Source organism: Purpureocillium lilacinum (genome assembly GCF_023168085.1).
Source record: "Purpureocillium lilacinum CBS 284.36 DNA, scaffold_3, whole genome shotgun sequence".
Lineage (NCBI taxonomy): Eukaryota > Fungi > Ascomycota > Sordariomycetes > Hypocreales > Ophiocordycipitaceae > Purpureocillium > Purpureocillium lilacinum.
Window position 1 is genome coordinate 2,893,955 of NW_027072113.1, and position 20,769 is coordinate 2,914,723.

General features: G+C 60.7%; 6 protein-coding genes and 1 non-coding gene across 7 annotated transcripts; 5 read left to right on the forward strand and 2 right to left on the reverse strand.

Annotated features, from left to right (window-relative positions):
• Positions 1-1,611: 1,611 nt before the first annotated feature.
• Positions 1,612-3,326, forward strand: PLICBS_004447 (serine/threonine-protein phosphatase; the record flags this gene model as incomplete). The annotated part of the gene is made up of 3 exons (XM_018326206.2): positions 1,612-3,045; positions 3,097-3,249; positions 3,297-3,326. 3 exons carry the CDS (start codon positions 1,612-1,614, stop codon positions 3,324-3,326), a joined length of 1,617 nt encoding a protein of 538 aa, XP_018175958.1.
• A 687-nt stretch (positions 3,327-4,013) lies between these two features.
• Positions 4,014-5,210, forward strand: PLICBS_004448 (uncharacterized protein; the record flags this gene model as incomplete). Its single annotated transcript, XM_018326205.2, has 1 exon — positions 4,014-5,210. One exon carries the CDS (start codon positions 4,014-4,016, stop codon positions 5,208-5,210), a length of 1,197 nt encoding a protein of 398 aa, XP_018175957.2.
• A 131-nt stretch (positions 5,211-5,341) lies between these two features.
• Positions 5,342-6,193, reverse strand: PLICBS_004449 (succinate semialdehyde dehydrogenase NADP+ linked; the record flags this gene model as incomplete). Its single annotated transcript, XM_065600518.1, has 1 exon — positions 5,342-6,193. The coding sequence occupies one exon, from the start codon at positions 6,191-6,193 to the stop codon at positions 5,342-5,344; it is 852 nt and encodes a 283-aa protein (XP_065456590.1).
• A 683-nt stretch (positions 6,194-6,876) lies between these two features.
• Positions 6,877-6,970, forward strand: PLICBS_004450. Its single transcript has one exon. It is a non-coding gene; the product is annotated as a tRNA-Val (tRNA).
• Positions 6,971-8,410: 1,440 nt separating this feature from the next.
• PLICBS_004451 (succinate semialdehyde dehydrogenase NADP+ linked) lies at positions 8,411-10,081 on the forward strand (the record flags this gene model as incomplete). The annotated part of the gene is made up of 4 exons (XM_018326203.2): positions 8,411-8,422; positions 8,477-8,567; positions 8,645-9,014; positions 9,067-10,081. The coding sequence occupies 4 exons, from the start codon at positions 8,411-8,413 to the stop codon at positions 10,079-10,081; spliced, it is 1,488 nt and encodes a 495-aa protein (XP_018175955.2).
• Positions 10,082-10,546: 465 nt separating this feature from the next.
• PLICBS_004452 (uncharacterized protein) lies at positions 10,547-11,520 on the reverse strand (the record flags this gene model as incomplete). Its single annotated transcript, XM_018326202.1, has 3 exons — positions 10,547-10,805; positions 10,869-11,165; positions 11,246-11,520. The coding sequence occupies 3 exons, from the start codon at positions 11,518-11,520 to the stop codon at positions 10,547-10,549; spliced, it is 831 nt and encodes a 276-aa protein (XP_018175954.1).
• A 4,266-nt stretch (positions 11,521-15,786) lies between these two features.
• On the forward strand, positions 15,787-19,865 carry PLICBS_004453 (uncharacterized protein; the record flags this gene model as incomplete). The annotated part of the gene is made up of 2 exons (XM_018326201.2): positions 15,787-19,707; positions 19,764-19,865. 2 exons carry the CDS (start codon positions 15,787-15,789, stop codon positions 19,863-19,865), a joined length of 4,023 nt encoding a protein of 1,340 aa, XP_018175953.2.
• Between the last annotated feature and the right edge of the window lie 904 nt (positions 19,866-20,769).

Consider the following 20,769-nt stretch of genomic DNA (forward strand, 5'->3'; position numbering starts at 1 on the left):
GGCTCGATGAGAGGGGCCTCTCCGGGGTGTCTGCTGGATGCGCTCCATGCCATCGCGCTGTGACACCTGAGGCGGACGGCACAGCACCATCCAAGGCTGCCACGGGGTTTCGAGCTGCGCATCCACCTCGGTTTCGCCCCCGTCACGACATCCGATATCTCATGAGCGTATAAGCATTGTAATTATTATTATCCTCGCCGGGGCAGATTCTTTCTTTCATTGTCTGCCCGCCCGCCTCTTTGTCCACCTGCGCGCCCGGCCGCCGACCGTTGTTGGCCTCGTCCTCTTTTCTTTTGCGCGCCCCGGTGCTGCAGTTGGTCCCCCCCGGGGCCCGGTGTGCGCTGCTGCTGCCCCAGGTGCTGCTCAGCCCCCCCGCAAGCGTCGCCGCAGGCCACCCCGTCCGGCGCTGATTGGCGGCGCGCCGCCGGTTTTGAGCAGCGCTAACGCGCCGCGACAAGTGATAGCCTCTGCTGGGCGTCGCCACAGTCGACACTCGGGCCTGTGAGCCGTCGCGAGAGCGCGCCCTGTATTACCTGCTGGCTCTGTACCTAGAGAGCGTCAGAGGCACGACGCGCGAAAGCTTGCGGCAATCAGCATCAGCATCACCGTCAACGTCAAACGTCAAACGTCCTCGTCACCACCGGTACACACGCCGCCGTTGGATCCAGACGAGACAAGACAGAGAGACAAGCTCTTTTGAGACACGCAGGAACCTGCCACCCCCCCGATCCTTTGCTGCCGCCCGCGGGCACAGGCCACCACCTGTCCCAGACATCTTGGCAAACCGCCGCCGGATCTGCAGGTACTTGGCTGCCATCCATCCATCCGTCCCTCCATCCATCTGCGCTGCGTTGCGCTGCGCGCTCCGCTGCCTTTGGTTCTTCCCGATTCCAAACCTGCCCGCCGCTTCCTCAACCTTCTTTCCCCTCGCACCACCCGCCCACGGCTTGCTTCGACTCTTTCGTCGTCTTCAACCTCCGCCAGCGTCTGACGCCCGCCGCCGTTGCCCAACTTGTTCGTGCCCCGGCCCGTCCAGCTCCTCAACGAGCGAGCGCACCTCGATTTTAGCCCCGTATCGCCGAAGCCCGCGCTCATTAGCTGGTCGCCGCCTCCGCCGCCGCTGCTCCCGCCCTCCGCTGCCGCCGACTCGGAGTCATCAAAGCCGCGACGCCCCCACGACGTCATCACCAACCGCGCCGCTTTGTTCCCTCGCGCGGCCTTTTTCGCCGTCTCTCAAATCGCGCTGCGATCCTTGCATCCCTCTCTAACAGGCGCCCGCCCTAGATAACAACGACGGCCGCCATCAAGATTCAGCGCTCCTCTTTCTTTCTCGTCCTCGGCCGTCTCTTCCATCCTCCCTAGAACGGCCTCTTGCCACGAGCGACTCCCCCCAAACGAAAACCGTTTTATTCTTCCCACCACCGCGACGGTCAAAGTCCAACCGGTGCGCACATTTGGCAGACGACTCGCCGCCGGCCAAAGCCAGGCATACAGGGCCCTCTACCCCTCCCGCACGCCACCCACGCGACATTTGAGACATCACCCGCCGCCGCCGCCTAGGTATTCAGGCGAAATCGACCCTCCCCCCTCCGGGCCTCCTCCAAACTTGCGATGGGCAATCAGGCCTCCAAGGAAGGAGGTGGCTCCTCGTCCAAGGGTTCCGGCGCCGCCCCCTCGGGCGACGCCTCGCTCCAGTCGTATCCCTCCTTCAGCAGGTCTGACACCAAGGACTCGTCGAGGTCCTTCCGCTCCCTGCGATCTAAGATACCCGGCTCCAGCGGCAAGACCGACAGCCCCCGGAACTCGGCCCTCCTCTCCAACGGCGACTCGGCCGGCGACAGCAAGGTCGCCGACGGCGCGTCCGTACGATCCGGGCGCAGCGGTCGTTCCAGCGCCTCTAGGACCAGCCGCAGCGAGATCCCGCCACTCCGGCACAATTCTACCGACCTGTCCAACACCGACTCTGCCATCTTCGAGGACCAGCCCCCACCCTCGCCAGTATCTGCGAGCGCCCTCAAAGGCGGTAATCACGATGTGAGCGCGGCCCAGGCCTCCGGCGAGGTCGACCACGTGTCGGACCAGCCGCCGTCGGCCAACGCGAGCCTCACCACCCACATGCAAGCGCCCGGGCAGCCTATTCTCGTCAAGCGAGACCAGACGACCAACACTATCCAGGAGAGCCCTTCCATGGACTCGCCCGCCAGGACCGACTCGAACGGCAACGTCGGCATGTCCGAGATCAAAGACATTGACCTCGACGACTTCATAAAGCGCCTGCTCGACGCGGGATATGCTGGCAAGGTAACCAAGGGCGTGTGCCTCAAAAATGCCGAGATTGTCGCCATCTGCCAGCGCGCCCGCGAGGTCTTCCTGTCGCAGCCCGCCCTCCTCGAGCTTGATGCGCCTGTCAAGATTGTCGGCGACGTTCACGGACAGTATACTGACCTGATTCGCATGTTCGAGATGTGCGGATTTCCGCCCACGTCCAACTACCTCTTCCTCGGCGACTACGTCGACCGAGGGAAGCAGTCTCTCGAGACCATTTTGCTGCTCCTGTGCTACAAGATCAAGTTTCCCGAGAACTTTTTCCTCCTCCGCGGAAACCACGAATGCGCCAACGTCACGCGTGTGTACGGCTTCTACGATGAGTGCAAGCGGAGGTGCAACGTCAAGATCTGGAAAACGTTTATTGACTGCTTTAATACGCTCCCCATCGCAGCCATTGTCGCCGGCAAGATCTTTTGCGTCCACGGCGGCCTTTCACCGGCACTCAGCCACATGGACGATATTCGCAACATCGCTCGGCCGACGGACGTCCCCGACTACGGGTTGCTCAACGACTTGCTCTGGTCGGATCCAGCAGACATGGAACAAGACTGGGAGGCGAACGAGCGGGGCGTCAGCTACTGCTTCGGCAAACGCGTCATCACCGATTTCCTAGCCGTACACGACTTTGATCTCATCTGTCGAGCGCACATGGTTGTCGAAGACGGCTACGAGTTTTTCAACGATCGTGTTCTCGTCACTGTCTTTAGCGCACCAAACGTAAGTAATCAGTCCCAACGAGGTGAGGATCATTTTGCTAACTGGCCCAAGTATTGCGGAGAATTCGATAACTGGGGGGCTGTCATGTCCGTGTCAGCCGAGCTTCTGTGCAGCTTTGAGTTGCTCAAGCCTCTCGACTCGAGTGCCCTCAAGAGCCACATTAAGAAGGGGCGCAACAAGCGCCAGCAGATGCTCAACAGTCCTGTAAGTTTTACGTCACCACCGATCAGACTGTAGCTAACAAGTCCTAGCCGGCGAGCGTCCAACCCCAGAGCGTCTAGTTTCCACGCCCACACAGCGCATGTCGTGTCCGAGGCACACGGCGCACATTCGGGAGGCCCAAGCCCGAGCCGAACGACGATCACGCCGGAGGCGCTACGTCTCATGTCACGTCTTGCCTATTCGGTCCCAAGACACCAGAACCGAGATTCGACCTGGGAGCCTGGCCGTCGACGGAGTAACAACCGTATGGCGCGCTCGGCTCCAACAGGGTGGAAGGTGTGACGTGAAAGTGCACCTAGGTCTGAAATGGCCGAGCTCCGCGAAGCATTCTCAAGGACCTTCTTTTTGACACCTAAACACCCTCGTTGGTGGCAACGCCGAATATGGGGCATGCGGTGAATGCATGCAAATGGTATTGGAGGATTGTTGGTGACGCTCAGCGTTTTCTAGATATATGTTTGGTTGACGGACCAGCCGACATGGGCATCGTTGTACAGTACGCGGCTGAGCCGACAATGAGAATGAGCTGTCGGCAGAGGTTATGACTGAATAGTCGCCTGCCACTGGGGTGTTTGGAGTAGGATTTCTTCAGAAATATTGTACCGTTTCTTCGGCCATGAGTTTGCATCAACAAAGCGACTGATGCAGTGTGAATTGCACGCTGTGGTGATGTGTGTAGATCGTTGGCCGGCTTGGCAAGGTGAACGCGGCTTAGTCATCGGGCTGCGTCGAGAAATTTGGTCCAGATGCTCGAGCTCCCGGCCTTCGACCCCGTCAACGACCACAACGCAACCATGAATCGACAGGCCATTCGCTCGGTCTGCAGCCGGGCGAGGCCGGAGCTCGAGAGGAGCGGCCATGCGCTGCGAAACTACTTTTCCACGTCTCAATGGCTCGCCGCGGACGACGCAACGCCCAACACCCCGAAGCCAGCGCCTACCCTTCGACAGCGAACACGAGCCGCGACGAGCGAGATCAACTCTCTCGTGAAGAACAAGGGCCCTTCCGCACCCAGCCAGCGGTCTCAGCAGGGCGCCGGGCCCAAATCCAGCCAGCCCAAGGTCCTTGACGTGAGGAGTCTGCCGAGAGGGGGATTCCGTGGACGAGGTGGCCTTCGAGGCCGGGGCGGCGCCACCGCCGGCCAGGGAAATGCCGCCCAGCGGGCCCCCTCGCCCGCAGGAGGCAACCGGTTCTCGAGGCCGAGCCGGGGCTCAGCTACGCGCGGCGGGCGCGGTGGACGGGGCGGACGGGGAGGTGCCCGGGGAGGCAAGCAGCGGGCCGACCGAGACGACGCGGACAAGGACGCCAAGAAGGGCGGGCGGCGACAGGACCCCTTCGAGACGATGGACCCCGCGGAGCAGGAGTTTGACAACGCCATGCGGTTCGGCACCAAGACGCAGTACACGCCCTCGCTGACGCTCGAGTCGCTCGCCGCCTTCATGCCGGCCAACGCGTCGACCGCCCAGGGCCGCACCGCCACAGTTGTGCAGAACCTCAGCGCGCTGGGCACCGCGGACCCCGTCGGCGCGCCGCAGGACCTGCAGGCCAAGAGCTACGCGCAGGACCTCGAGGACGAGGGCGTGCGGTTCTTTGCCGACGCCAAGGCGCGCGACGCCGCCGAGGCGTACCTCCAGAAGAAGCGACAGGACGAGGCCGCGGGCAAGGACGGCGAAGAGGCTGCGGCGAGCACGGAGCGCATCATTCAGGATGCCGAGGAGGCCATACGCAAGGTCATCCTCGATAAGGCGGTGGCGGGCCAGCACGAGAAGCCTCAGTTTGCGGCGGATCCCGTGGGTGTGGCCCGCTCGTGGCACCTCCGCGCGGAGACGTACGCGCAAAAGGACATTGACAGCTTCGAGAAGAAGCTCAAGTCGTTGGTTGGGGGAGGCGCCGCGGCGGGAGGAAAGGCCGGAAAGAAGGGCAAGGCTCAAGCCAAGGCGTAGGGCATGTACAATCAGGGAGCGGGCGAGGGCGTAACACCATCATCTGTAATATAGTACATTTCAATCGCGGAAATCTCTATCAAAAGATCTATCCCCGATCTGTTGCCCGTATCGTACAAGGCGCACCCAACTTAGTGCCTCTCCAGCTGCTTAATCGTCTGCGCCTCCTCGGCGTCAATCTCCTTCATCTTCTTGTCCTGCACCTTCTGCAGCTCCTTCTCGGCGCGCTTCATCACGTCGGGCAGCACCGCGCCCGTGCGCTTCCCCTCCTTGAGCGCCTTGTCGTGGCGGGTGCGCGCCTGGCGCACCCTCTCGCGCCACCCCTGCGTCGCCTCCCGGACGCGGCGCACCAGCTCGTCGCGGCGCTCGAGCTCCACGCGCAGCAGCAGCTCCAGGTCGTTGTCCTCGGCGCGCTGCGGCTGCTGGTTGAACTCGCGCGACGCCTGCACCGCCGACATGATGGGCTTGATGTACGCGCGGTCGTTGACAAGGAGCGAGATGGTGCGTCCGGAGCGGGGCACCACCTGCGCGAGCTCCCGCAGCGGGAACGTCTCGTGGTGCTGCCCGCTGGCGCTGGCGCTGGCGGACTCGGTCGATTTGACCGTCACGGGCAGCGCGCCGAGCGTGGACGGGTTGAAGCGCCCGCCGTGCAGGACGGACTGCAGCTGCGCCTTGAAGTGCGCGTCGATGGGGCCGTACGCGGCGATGAGGCTGCTGAAGTCGAGGGGGTCTTCGGCAGCGTCTGCGCCGCCCGCGGATAATGGATGGGACGTCGCCGGCTGGGATGGCGTCTTGTCGGCGCGCGACGGGCTGTTGGCAGCGGGGGCAATCTTGCGCTTCTTCTGCAGAGCGGGGGACGAGGAGAACGGTCGGGCAGAGCAAGAGCAGGGTGCTACGAGCTTCGGCGAGATGGGCTGTCGGGTCGCTGGTCGGAGGAGGCTCGTCGTTGACCTGCCGGAAGGTGCTGTTAGAATGCGAGCCATTGAACGGGCGTCGAGGGGTGTGAACCTTGATGATGATGATGATGATGAGCTCAATAGGCGAGCGCCCTGCCTCGCGAGGCCGGTCGCACGGGGGAGCGCCATGGTTGTTGCGATGTCCGGGCTTGACGACGGTGGTGCGTGGACTGGATGGGTGGACGGTTTGCTGCTGAATTGCTGCCTTGGCCCGGACAACGGGCAAGCTTCAACGGCCGGGCCGATAAGATAAGCGAGCTTTAACAAAAAAGCCGTTTTCAACCGTGACGATCCGCACCGGCTCGCTCTTTAATCTACTCCAAGCTCGAAAGAGCACAATTTCGTTGATACACTTGTTTTCATACAATCCGTTGCTTCTGGCTACCAGGCGGCGGTCGTCATGCCTCGAGCCTGCGATCCTCGAAATGGAGGAGCGATGGAAAGACGTTCCTCAGCATGATCTCAGTCAAAGCTCGAGTGCAGGCACACGTACCGGCCCATGAGGCCTGTCGCTGGCACACAAAAACCCCAACGAGACGACAGTGCTCTGCTACGTATGAGAAGCATGCCTGCTCATCTTCAACTCGCGTCTCGAGCCCCAGCCACGGCATGGGGCAGCTGTCAGTCGGGAGAGACGACAGGGCAGAGGAGACGCCGGGCCTGTCCAACATGTATAGAGGGCAATAAGCCAGAATTTCCCAAAATAGAATGTCTGTATAGTGTAGTGGTTTCATCACGTTTCGCTTACATAAGCATACGCTTCATGTTCCGAAAAGGTCCCAGGTTCGAACCCTGGTACAGACAAGCTGTTTGGATTTATTTTTTGCGGTCTCGAAAGGGCTATCGGGCACTGTCTTTTTGCGCCGGGGTCCGATATCCCGGCTGGATGCATTGTAGCTGGACAAGGAGGGCGAACACTGCTGCCCGTTTTATCCTACGTGCCAAGCAGCATCCATGCCTCGCTCAGCTTGTTCGACGCACTGAGAATGCGCATGGAGAGATTAGCCGCGGTCGGGACCAGGCACTTGTCGAGACGATGCGGTGCCTCGGCAACCTTGATTATGAAGGAGAGAAGCATAGCATCGAAAGTCTATCATCCGTTCCGCCCCGAGCCTTAAATGTTGCAAGGACGTTGCGCAGAGACTGCAGCTGGTCACTAGCAGGCGCTGTAAGTCGCCGTGGGCCCTTATCTCACGACTTGCTGGACCAGGTGCATCATTGGATCCAGAATTCCACATTTGTTGATATCGTTCTCACTTGGTGCATCCGGAGGTACGCCGGTCATGGACCACAATCAGTTTCAACCAAGGATCAATGGGGAATGACAGGCGACTTGCTCTCCACGCCGTTGGGCCTGGCACACTGATGGTCTCGCAATGGCGACCCGCGCCGCAAGAAGGCACTCCTGTAGCACATCGTATACATCCCGTCAAGCACGCTGAGTGAGACGCCCCCGGCGCCGGCGTGCCGTGTCTACAGACGGAACATGTCGTGATCCAATGCGATGCCGTCGCTGGCGTTGGAAGTGGACTCGAGGCTCCGATGCTGCCCGGCCAGCAGCCGGGGCGGTACGTAACAGCATCGTCCAGCGCCCTCGAGGCCCCCGCCACCGCCGGCGTCCGTGGACCGCGACGAGCGCCGACCTCGGGTTGCCGTGGGTGCTAGCGCCTCCGATTCGCTGGAGAGGACGCCTGCCGAGGGCTTCGGGGCGCCCTCTGGCCCCTCCTCCCCCGCAAACAGGGGGGCGCTTCGGGGGGGCAGGGGGCAGTTCCTTAGGTGGCTTGGGGGGGCAGACCATCGGCACCCGGACCTCGAGGTCCTGGATCCGTACAGGTAGGCTGCCCCTCCGGGAGATGCGGGCAGGCGCAACCCCGACGGCCGATTGGGGTAACTAACAGGTAAGACCAGGAAATTGTTGGAGCTCCCCTCGCTTTAGCTGCTAAATGGAGAACGTCACACACTTCGTTCCTGTGCCGTCATAACTTACCAATCGCTCTCCTCGCCAACCCCGCGACCGCACAGACTTGACTGCAAGAGTGCTGCCGCCGCTGCTACGTGTCGGTGCTCCTGTCGAATCCGAGTTCCGCGGTTCTTTGATTTCTTGCAAACACCTCGGTTCCGAGTCGCGTCGAGTCGCCACGACCGCCCGCCGCTACTTACATGGCGCTCCTGCAGAGGGTGGGAGCTTCGTCACTGCGCTTCGCTCCCAGCGTTTCGTTGATGATGGCAAGAAGCGCGTCGACTATGGCGCCCAAGGTACGATTCGCGCGCCCTCAACTGTCGTCCTGCACAGGCGCTGACATCTCACAGCTCAGAGACCCGTCGCTGCTCAAGCACGACGTGTGCTACATCAATGGCGAGTGGAAGCCTGCCAGGTCCGGCAAGACCTTCGAGGTCAATGGTCAGTCTCCTCATTTACTTCTCCCCAAACTTGATTGTCCTCATTGTGGCTCACGCAATGCGCGGCGCTCTCTACAGACCCGTCATCCGGGGAGCTCGTCGGCACCTGCGCCGACTGCGACGTCGAGGACACCAAGTCGGCCATCCGCGCCGCCGCCGACGCCTTCAAGACGTTCCGCACCACCACCGGCCGCGAGCGCGCAAAGATGTTGCGCAAGTGGTACGACCTCATGGTCGAGAACTCGGAGGACATCGCCAAGCTCATCACCTGGGAGAACGGCAAGCCATTTGCCGACGCCAAGGGCGAGTCGGCGTACGCGGCCAACTTCTTCGAGTGGTTCAGCGAGGAGGCGCCCCGGAGCTACGGCGACACGATCCCCGCCACCGTCCCGGGCAACAGAGTATGGACTCTCAAGGAGCCCGTCGGCGTCTGCGGTCTCATCACCCCGTGAGTGTTACTACCTGCGTCGAGCAGTCTGATCTCATACTGACATGCGCAGGTGGAACTTCCCCGCTGCCATGATCACGAGAAAGGCTGGCGCTGCTCTGGCGGCCGGCTGCACCGTCGTCTGCAAGGCCCCCGGCGAGACGCCCTTCACTGCCCTTGCGCTCGCCGAGCTCGCCCACCGCGCGGGCATCCCCAAGGGTGTCGTCAACATCGTCACCACCCTGTCCAACACCCCGGCCATCGGCGAGGCCCTCACGACCGACCCCGCCGTCAAGAAGGTTTCCTTCACCGGCTCGACCGCGGTCGGCAAGCTTCTCATGAAGCAGTCTTCGAGCACACTCAAGAAGCTCTCCATGGAGCTCGGCGGCAACGCACCCTTCATCGTATTCGACGATGCCGACATCGACCTTGCCGTCGCGGGCGCCATCGCCTCCAAGTTCCGCTCCTCGGGCCAGACCTGCGTCTGCGCCAACCGCATCTACGTGCAGGCCGGCATCTACGATGAGTTTGTGCGCAAGTTCGCCGAGAAGGTTCAGGGCTTCAAGGTCGGCCACGGATTCTCCGACGGCGTCACCCACGGCCCTCTCATCCACGACCGCGCCGTGTCCAAGGTCGAGGCCCACGTCAAGGATGCCGAGAGCAAGGGCGGAAAGCTCGTCATCGGTGGCCAGCGGATGCCGGACCTGGGCTCCAACTTCTACCAGCCCACCGTCATCCGCGACGCCACCCCCGAGATGGCGATTGCCTCGGAGGAGACGTTTGGCCCCGTTGCCGCGCTCTTCCCCTTCAAGACCGAGAAGGAGGTTGTCGACATGGCGAACGATGCCGAGGTCGGCCTGGCGGGATACTTCTTCTCCCGCGACCTGCAGCGGGTCCACCGCGTCGCGGAAGCGCTCGAGGTCGGCATGGTGGGCATCAACACGGGCATCATCTCCGACCCTGCGGCGCCGTTTGGAGGTGTGAAGGAGAGTGGCTTCGGCCGCGAGGGGTCCAAGTATGGCATCGCTGACTACCAGATCACCAAGATGATTACCTACGGAGGCATGGGACAGCCGCTCCAGAGCTGAGGGGCTCAAATTTTGTCAGGAGCATGTATCGGTTGTAGGTGTAGGGAGGGCTAAAATGATGAACTAATTCACAAGTCACCGTCCCGTCAAATTTTGCTTCAATGTGAGATTGGTATCACGCAGTCTGAACGGCTGCAATGGTGACCTACTTCAACGTAGTCAAGCATATCATCGGTCTGTTCAGAAGCTGGCCGTTTTACATTTTACAACATGTATTGTAGTACGTAAAAGGAAAAGGGGACGAGGTCACCTCGTCGGTATTATATAGACCGTCGCCCCGAGGCCAGCCTCTACGTCGTATCCCAGACACAACTCAGGCTGCCCTGCCGTCGACGGCGTTTTGCATCATGTTATCTTCATGTGCGTAAGTCGCCTTGTCTCACGGCGCACTCGCATTCCGTGCTGCCCGGCACCGTAACTCATCATCGATTTCATTCTCCTTCATCGCTTCGCCGGCGGCGCTCTTCACGCGTACCTGCGCACGTCATGCTGCTGACGCAACGGCAGCTGGCGGTCGAGCGTGTGGAACGCCTGCGTCCTGGGCGTGAAGGGCGAGGCGTACGCGCTGGCGGGGGACTTCATGCCGTACATTTCCCAGTTGCCTCTCTCCTTGAAGTCCGCGGACGTGGCGGAGGCCTGGTCCTCGTCGTCTTCGACGATGTCGTTGACCTTGTTGGGCCACATGGCGTGTAGGGCGAAACCAAGGTTGATCAGGTAAAGGACACTAAGCGCAGCCCATGTCAGCGATGAAGTGATATGGAGGGGAGATTCTCGGACGGGGACTCACAGCATGACCAGGGTGACGCCGAGCGAGGCCTGCGCAATCTGGCACGCACGGTACTTGCCGTACGGCTTGGCGAGGCCGCAGCCCTTGCGAAAGTACCAGGCCGCCGGAGCAGGGTACCGCGAGTCGGCATAGTCGGGGCCGACCTGGCCGTAGACGCTGACGCTGTAGAGCGCAATGAGCGCCACGTTGACGACGACGGCGACGACAGGGTAATAGAGCTTCATGATGTTGGCGATGAGCTTGGCGAGGAGGAAGAAGAGCGAGACGACGGAGATGGCGACATTGAAGTTGGTCAACCTACAAGATGGGAACGTCGGTTAGCTGGATGTTTCCTCTCAGGGCGTGCCTGCGTGAGTGGGCGGAACGGTGAAACGCACATGAGCGACCATATGAGCGGAATCTTGGGCAGCGGGCGGTGGTTGGCGTATGCGTAGAGAATCATGTTAGGGTTCGAGTTGAGCTTATTGTCGAAACCAATCTGCCACATGTCGGTGCGGTACATGTCGGGCTGGGAGATGCCAAAGATGACGAGCAGGGCGATGAGGACCGCCAACTCGGGGGCCATGGCCCAGGCGACGAAGCGCTTGTGCACGGGAGGCCAATCCCGGGGGATGAGCCGGTAGGTCTTGTTCTTGCCGAGGAGGACCTTCATTGTGACGGATTAGATCTTTCGATGGAGTCCAAGATGATACGGTGCTTCGTCGTCGGTTTTTGGCCTCGGCCTCCTGCCTGCCTGCAGGGTCCGTGGCTTGTCCGTGGGGAGAAGCTAGCTACAGCTACTGCAGCGGCAGTGGTGCGGGGGACCGCATCCGCAGACGGGCGATGGTGTTTTGTGCGTGCGTCCCTCTCTCTTTCTCGCCCTCGCCGCGGTTCGTCTAGTTAATGTCGTGGTTCGTCTGGCCGTGGCCCGTCTCGTCGTCGTGGTCAGTCAAGAAACGGTTGACAGGGAGAGAGAGGCCGTCTTTGGTGGCCCGAGCTCGAGGGGTCGACCTCGGGGGCCGGCGGGCGTTTAAAGGCCTCCCCCAAGGGTCGCTGGCTCGCCGTGGCCGCAACCGCCCAGTCCAACGCGCAGCCATTTCGCATTGGGAGAGAGGCGGCGGGCGGGCGGTGGTTGCGCTGCACTGCTGCTTGTGGCCTGCATCGCATTGGACGCTGGCGGCGGCAGTCTGTGATAGGACTCCAAGGAGCCCCCGCGCTGCACGGGCGTCACAGCGCCGACGGCCAATGGGAGCGGCCACGGCGGCGCTGGTTAAGCGCCCGGCACGGGAGGCGGCGGCGCCATTGGCCGGCCCGCGTCTGCTGGGTGGGAGGGGGCGAGCCAATTGGGCGCGGGCAGCTGCCGCTCGTGGTGACCCCGACTTCGCTGGGCTTGCCTCGCTGGAACCTGCGGGTGTTGCACGGCGGCGTCGTCGGAGAATGTAGCTTGTTGGGGCCCTTTTCTCGCTCTCTTCGGGGTCGGACGTCGGGTCGGACAGGGGTGTTGAAGACGCGAGACATCGCCAAATGGCTCGATATCCATGCCACTCACTCACTGCCTCGTGCAACCCAACGTGCCCGGGAGCGCTCTCAGGGCTGTCCCCTAGGGTGGTCGGCGGCGCCAACAGGTGTTCGCCCTTTGTGAAGCATGGTGTTGTTCCTGCGCATTGGCTAGTCCGGCAGTCCAAGGTACCGTCCGTCGTTGGGTCGAATCCGAGAAGATGGAGGTGGTGATGCACGAAATGAGCCAGCTCGGCTCGTCTTCCGAAAGTAGGCGGCCCATATGGTCGACCCACGGTGGAGATGCTTGCTTCTGGGCGGAGGAGAGAGTCCGCGACATGGGGGTCTTATTGTTCAAGATTTTGACAGCAGTGTTTCAGCCCTATTTCCGCCATCGTCGGACGTTGTGGAAGCTGGTCCGCGACTCCGCAAGTCCGGTATAAGCTGAAACCGAGCCTTGATTGAGAGCAGCCGGCCTTGTCCTCTTCGTTCTGTGCGGCAGACTGGGCCTCGAGCTGCGTTTAGACGCTCCAAGCCCGCCTGGGCGGGTTCATCCAGCAAAAGGCGTGGCGCCCGTACGATTACCGACCGGGTGTGTAGGTATGCGCACTCGGCAGCCCGGCGCTTCCCGTCAACAAGACAGCGTGACACCCGCCACACGTCGCCGCGGCAAGCCTGCTGTCAACAGTGTATGCCTGTGCGTGATCAGCCACCGATGCCCGTCCAGCATGGCGATGCTGTGGCGCACCCACGCGTCAAGGACATCGATGCTCCGCCAAAACTTACACGGAACTCGTAGTCGGGCATGCGGCGCGACGCATGCGCATCCACCGCAGGTGCACCGCCCATCAGGACGCTAGCGCACGCTCGCCGTGTCTCTACGGGCAATTTCCCTGCGGTCTCGACCGTTCGACGGGTGCCAGCAGGGGCATTCGGAGGCCCTGTGGGGGGCGGCTCTGGCGGGACGGCGCTGACACCATCGGTGATTCGGCTGGCGATCTGGATATCCAGTGGCTGGTGCCCCTCGGGGGCCAGTGTCACGCTCGTCCTGGGCGGGTGCCGCCCGGGGCTCGTGAACGGGGAAGAAAATCTGTTCGCGAGACCCGGCGGCAGTGGGTAGGCATCGGGGAACCAAGTATATGGTACTCCGTAGTGTAAATCGTCGCCTTCGCGAATCTGCTCCAGCCTGTGTCTGCAGCAACGATGGCGGCGAGCTCGCGGGCGGGCAGGGTCTGTCTGGCCTGCTGGCTGCTGGTGCGGGCCGGCATGTCGATCTCTGTTGAACCCCAGGGGACTTCTCACCACCACGACGGTGTCGTCGCGGGCTGGCAGCGAACGTCGAGCACTGTCGTCCAGGGTCGTAAATATTCGTACGAAAGTAATGCGTCGTCCAGGTTGTCGGCGTTGGCTGTCAGGTCCGGGCTCTGTTGGCCTGTCCCCTTCAACAGCGTGCGGCGGCGCGGACAGCACTGTATCTCCCCGGCTCGGCAAGTGGAAGGAGCGACGGGGTTAACCCAACACCAGCCGGCCCTCTCCATCCTCTCCATCCACCCATCCTGTAACTTTCGCAGTCGTCGCGTCCGCACGCCGGTTTTTGTAGCCAGCGGTCAGCTGCACCGCTCATCATTAGGGCGGTCTGCCGTCACGCCCAAGCCTGCCCTGCTCCGTCAACCCGCCCCGCCATCCTGAGTGTATTGTCCCCGACCCTCAACAGGCGGGCGCACTACCACCAACTACTCGGCGATCTAGCAACAATCGCGCCTGTGCTCTCGACCGGCAAGAGACCCTCCACTGCCTCGAAGTGCCGCCTCGCCCCGGACCCGGACCGACGCTCTTGGCCTCACCCAACCCGAGCTACCCTGCTTACACCTTAGGGCTCCGACGTCGTCCAGGCCTCGACTGTGCTTCGCTCACGTGTCTTGTTGGGCCAGATGCTCACGGACAGTCACTCCGCGAGCTGCCGTCTCATCCTCTCTCACTCTCGAAGTTGTCATTCTTGAAGCTTTCCATTCTCTCTCGTGCAAGGGACTCTCAGCGATACCGTCTTGCCCGTCTCGGCGCGCTTGCCACTCTCTTCACGTGGCTCCGGCCGACTTCCCCACACACACATCCTCGTCCCGAACTGTGGCGGCCTTTGGCAGCGCCCCCGTTTTCTCTTGGATCGGGCAATCATCAATTTGACCTAGGATTGAGGAGGAAAACCCAACAGCCAGGTGTTGGCGAGTCACGATAACGGGCTCCCTTGGCCGCTCGTTGAGAAGATATCGATGAGCTTGTTGGACAGCGTCCGAAGCCCCCGGTTGGTTCTGCCCAAAACAAAAAACCACACCTGTCGGGTCGACTGCGTTCCTGTTTCTCCTGAGCGCGCGTCTCCCTGCTCGAACCGTCATTGTCGCCTCCCCGCAGTAGTACAAAAGTAACCCTACCGGGGGCAAAACGGGCATCTTAAGGCATTTACAGACTACCGCACAGCATTGGCCCTCACAACTCATAACCGTCCCTTCGCGTTGAATTGCATCTTGCAACGCCCCGAGGACGAAAGCGTGGCCCTGCAAGCCTTCCAAGGACCGGAACCCAACCCTGGCGCGCTTCCTGGACTACCCACTTCTGGCTGTTCATCCCACTTCCCACATCCACTTCGGGCCTGCCATCTCGATCGCCTCGTGCCAGGCTCTGGACAACCATCACGCCCCCCAAGGCCTAGACCTTGGCCAGGAAGCCCTCAAGGGCCCCAAGGACCAGCGCGGCCTTGCCCTCGACGTCAAGATCGATCTTGCTTGTACCAAGTACGGCTGCCTCGCGTCATCGCCTGCTGCGCCGTCTGGGCCCTGCGACGGAGACCCCTGGCCACGGCGACGCGAGCCCCCCCGTCCCAGAATATTCTACTTGTCTACTGAGACTGGACTGACTCCTCTGCCCCATATCCTGTTCTTGGCCGACACCCCCGGTACCCGACTTGATGCAGCCGCCGGACGAGACTGGTACATGCCACTCCCGCTCTTCTGGCCCTTCTCCCTCCATACCCTCTTCCTCATCTGTCTCAACAAAGTCCCGCGACGCGGCCACGTTTTCTCGCAGCCTGCGTTGCTCTGTCCCGGAGCCCGAGGTTTCATTCTCGTCCTCCGCTGCGTACGATTCCGCCGCCCAAGTGCCGGGGAGTTGTCAGGGCCGCCGGGTAAACCGCACGCCCTATTCCAGCAACTTTGCCGAGCCATGGGTGCATGCGACTGATTTGCCCGGACAATCTGGTCCGTCAACAAACTCGCCAGCTCACCTTTCAACCGCAATCGCCTCATCTTGGCCGCCGAGAGGCGCGGTCCCCCCTCGTGCGCGCGATCTATACGATCCGGCCCGTCGTCCAGAACAGCCGCGCCCCATCGCCAACCACACCCAGTCCGCCAAACGCACCTCACAGCAAGCGGGCAGGATAGCCGACTACGCGATGGACCAAGCCCCCATCAAGAAAGCTCGGATAGGGTCTTCGCCTCCAAGGAACTTCGACATACCGCCCGCGGCGACCGGGCCTCCTCCGCCACCTTCGCGGCTGCACCGCGAGGGGTCTTTCTCGCCATTGTTCTTCTCGCACGCCCCTTCGAGGCATCTGGGTCGTCCTCCCAGTGCTACCGCGTCCGAGATCGCCGCCACCATGATGCTACGCGATCGTGGTGATCCGACGGGCGGGGTGACGACGGTCAAGCTGCCGAGAGCCAGCGTCAGCGCCGCGAGTCCGGCGTTGTCGGGCAGCACCCCAGGAAGCCTGAGCTCGTCCATCGACATGTCAATGCCTTCTACAAGCACGGACACAAGAAATGTACCGTCGAACCTGCAGTCGGTCCAGGCGATGGGCGCACTCGAGCTTATCGAGCATGATGAGCGCCCCACGTTTCTCGTCGATTTAGCCAACCCAGCCAACGTCAATAAACCTAGCATCAACATACTGTACATCAACAGCTCTCTGAGAACATGCCCAGAAATATGCAACCTGGTCGCCGTCGACCCCGAAGGCCCAATCTTGGACGACAATTTCGATCGCTTCCGAGCCTGGGTATACGCCACCTCCAAGAGCAGCGGCGATGGTCTCTACCTGTCTCTGCCCTATCACGAGTACGGCGGCATAACTTGGACATCCACAACGCTGCGGCAACGCTTCCGCTTTGTCAGCGGCAACGTTACGCCTGTCGCTACCCGACAAGCCTCTCCGATGCCTCTCACGGAGGAGCCTCTCCCGATGGACGCCGAAGCCTCTGCAGCTGCTCCCTCGATTCCAGTCTCGCCAATGGGAGACGCGGTTGATCCTCCTGATTACTTCGGCGATGCTGCTCCCGAGCCAACGGGAGGAAACAGAGCGAGCCTTGGCGCGATACAGAGCAAGCTTGACAACCAATCCGGTCCAGTTCACCCGGACGCCTTCACGAACGAGGTACTCCAGGTCCAGCCCAACAAAGTTCTCTTCGACTGGACGAGGGTTCCCATTACGGACAACTTGGCCGAGCACATCAAGTTCGCCAAGTCGGTGGACTGGGCTGCTACACCACTTGGCCCCATGTCAGAATGGGCGTATGATTTGCGAGCCATGTCCAACCTGGTTATGGGGAGCCCGCATCCGGCCGCTATGTATTGGGGCCCCGACCTGGTCTGTATTTATAATGAGGCCTACGTCGAACTTGCTGGCGGCAAGCACCCACAGCTCATGGGAATGAGATACATCGACGCTTGGTCCGAGATCTGGTCGGAGATCGAGCCAATCTTCAAGAGCGCTTTGGAATCGGGGCAGGCGACCATGAAGCACGATAATCACCTCTTCATCCGGCGTGATGGATTCCTGGAGGAAACATTCTTCTCTTGGGCCATTGTGCCGCTGGTCGGTGTCGATGGCGAGGTGGTTGGCTTGTACAACCCTGCGTTTGAAAACACGCTCCGCAGGGTCAACGACAGGCGAATGCTCACCTTGCGAGAGATCGGCGAAAGGACAGCCTCGGCGACAACTGTCAGTGGGTTCTGGCCCCAAGTGCAAAAGGGTTTGGAGTACAACGACTATGATGTGCCATTCAGCTTGATTTACTCCGTCAAGGAGGACACTGAGAGCGATGTCTCGTCACTGCACTCTGGAAGCCTCATTCACTCCCCGCAAGTAATCCTCGAGGGCTCTCCCGGCGTTCCAGAGGGCCATCCCGCAGCGCCAGCGCAACTTGACTTGAGGTCGTCCGAAGAAGGCTTTGCCCCATACATGAGACAATGCATGGCGGGAGGTGGCGCGCCCGTGGTCCTGTCAGAGAGCGATGGAACTCTGCCCACTGATCTTCTGCAAGGGGTCAATTGGAGAGGTTTTGGCGATCCATGCTCGACCATCGTCGTCTTTCCGGTGGTGCCAACCACTACCAAGGAGGCCGTCACCGGGTTTATCGTCCTCGGCGTGAATCCTAGACGGCCGTACAACGACAACTACAAGCTGTTCATTCATCTACTCTCTCGTCAGCTGGCAACATCTATGGCGTCCGTGGTGCTGTTCGAGGAAGAGATTCGACGGGGTCAGCGTGCAGCTCGGCTGGCCGCTCTGGATCGCCAAGAGCTTTCGATGCAGCTACACCTGCGTACGCAAGAGGCCAACGAGAGCGAGTACAGGTTCACGCGCATGGCAGAGTACGCGCCGGTTGGAATGTTCATCGCTGACGCCCAAGGGCATATCGACTACTGTAACGATATGTGGTGGCAGATCTCAAGACACTCTCGCTACGATGAGACCGAGCTGGCGTGGATGAACAGCGTGCGAGAAGAGGACAGACCCTCGTTGGAGACTGCTTGGAAGAAGCTTCTCGAAGAGCGAGTTACGATTTCGGTCGAGTTCCGTTTCAAGCACAGCCAGCAGAACGGCGACCATACCATTGATACGTGGGTTCTCATGAGCGCCTTTCCTGAGAAAGCCCTCGACGGAAGCCTTAAATCTATCTTCGGATGCATCACGGACATTTCGTCGCAGAAATGGGCAGAAAAGGTTCAAAATGAACGTCGAGAGGAGGCTGTCGAAATGAAGCGCCAGCAGGAGAACTTTATCGACATCACTAGCCACGAGATGCGCAACCCTCTTTCTGCGATCCTCCAATGTGCGGACCAAATCGCCAACAACATTTCGACCTTCACATCGCACAAGGTAAAGGAGCAAGTGGAGAAGCTCCTGGAAAACTGTTTGGACGCGGCCAATACCATCAACCTCTGCGCGAGCCATCAGAAGCGCATTGTCGACGATATCCTTACACTGTCCAAGCTCGATTCGAACCTCCTCGCCGTTACTCCTGTCGACGAACAGCCCATCAAGGTGGTAGAACGGGCGCTGAAGATGTTTGAGTCGGAGCTGCTGGCTCACGACATTGAGCTCGAGTTTCAAGTGGATTCAAGTTTCGAGAAACACGGCGTTGAATGGGCCAAGTTGGATCCGTCTCGGTTACGGCAAATTTTCATCAACCTCATGACCAATGCAATCAAGTTCACCCAAGGACGAGAGCGACGAATCATTAGGGTATCGATGAGTGCATCGAAGGATATCAGCGAGATCACTAGCAAAGGCGTGCAATATCTGGACAGGAACGACATCCAGAGGACCGCGGGGATGGACATTGATGAAGAGGAATGGGGGAAAGGCGAGCGGATCAACATCCACTGCGCTGTGGAGGACACCGGACCCGGCCTTCGCGAGGATGAGCTGAAGCTCTTGTTCCAGCGTTTCCAACAGGCGACACCGCGGACGCACGTGCAATACGGTGGCTCTGGCCTTGGCCTGTTCATCTCGAGGATCCTGACTGAAATGCAAGGAGGACAGATTGGCGTGACGTCGTCCAAGGGTGTGGGGAGCAAGTTCAACTTCTACATACAGAGCCGGAAGAGTCTGAACCCGCCATCTGGCTTCGAACCGGTTTCTGCCTTCAAGATCGGACGCAAGGTGCAGGCACCGGCGGCTGCAACCCCTCAACTCAAGGACACGCCAGCCAGCACCCCAGCACGCGGGACCACTTGCTCGGAAGGCCGACCACTCTTCGACGTTCTCATCGTCGAAGACAACATTGTGAATCAAAAGGTCTTGCAACGGCAGCTGCGCAACTGCGGCAACAACACTTTTGTCGCCAATCACGGCCGCGAAGCACTCGACACCCTACAGAAGTCCAGATTCTGGGCCGGCCAGGAAGACGAAGGCGTCGACATCTCTGTCATCCTGATGGATCTCGAGATGCCAGTCATGGACGGCATGACGTGTGCGAGGAAGATTCGGGAACTCGAGAAGGAAGGTACCATTGTTCGGCATATACCCATCATTGCGGTCACAGCCTACGCGCGCCCAGAGCAAATTGAGAATGCCAAGGCCGCGGGCATTGTACGTCAACCTCCCTTTCTGCTCTCTTCCGGCCCTGCCGCTAACATATCCTGCAGGACGACGTCATTTCCAAGCCGTTCCGCATACCAGAACTGATGCCCAGAATCGAGGAGCTGGTCGGCAAGTACGAGAATCTCTCAGTATCGTCTGAGTCCTGAGAAAAAGCGGATATACCAGATGCATCAGGGAGGGCGCGCAATTTGCGAGTCTCGGCGCAGCACATTCAGCACCACGTTCATTTCGCCGCGCCCGGTCGGGTCGCTGCTTCTAATACTCCTATTATTGATTTATCTGCACATGTTGAGCCATATACAGCATACGACGTTGGCAAGCGATCGGCGTTCCGGGAGAGCATGGTCTCATGACACAAAAACGGGGTTTGGGCAACCATGGCAGCAGCGCCGGGTTTAAAGCGAGGGCCAGCTGCCGGCCGATATTTCGGTTTCGGGTTTTAATGCATCATCGCTACCGAGTACACGCACGAGCGGAGACGGGGTTTTATTTACTTTGCATTAGACTTTGCTGGGCGAGTCGGAAATCCCGCCTTGGCATCCTGCGGCACGGGTGTTTCGCGAGATGGGATGAGCGAGGGCAGGACGATGGAGGATACAAGTACGAGGTACACACATACACACACGAGATGCACTGCCGGCTGCCAGGGGGCCACGCACATGACGGCCAGCCGGACGGGGGGAAATATACAAACACCATACACGACATGCCTACCTGTTCTGTGCCAAGACGCGTGTGCCCGTGTCAGCCAGCGTACTTCGAGGTATTACTGGCCTCCGTAAAGCCCCGCCGTGACGACCAAACAGGGGAGATGCAGTCCTTTATTTCCTCCGCCCCGTGTCTCAGCAATCGTCAATGCCGGAGCATCACCACCACCCACGCCCGTCGACCAGCCATCCCTGCCGTGCTAATCCTGCCCACGCACGACTCCGTACTACAAAGATGGGATGGATACGCTGTTATTGGATTGCCGTGATGCCGCGGTCCAAGCAATTTACTCCGTACTCACATCCCCGACGTCGAGTGGAGCGACGTGAGGAGGCATAAAAA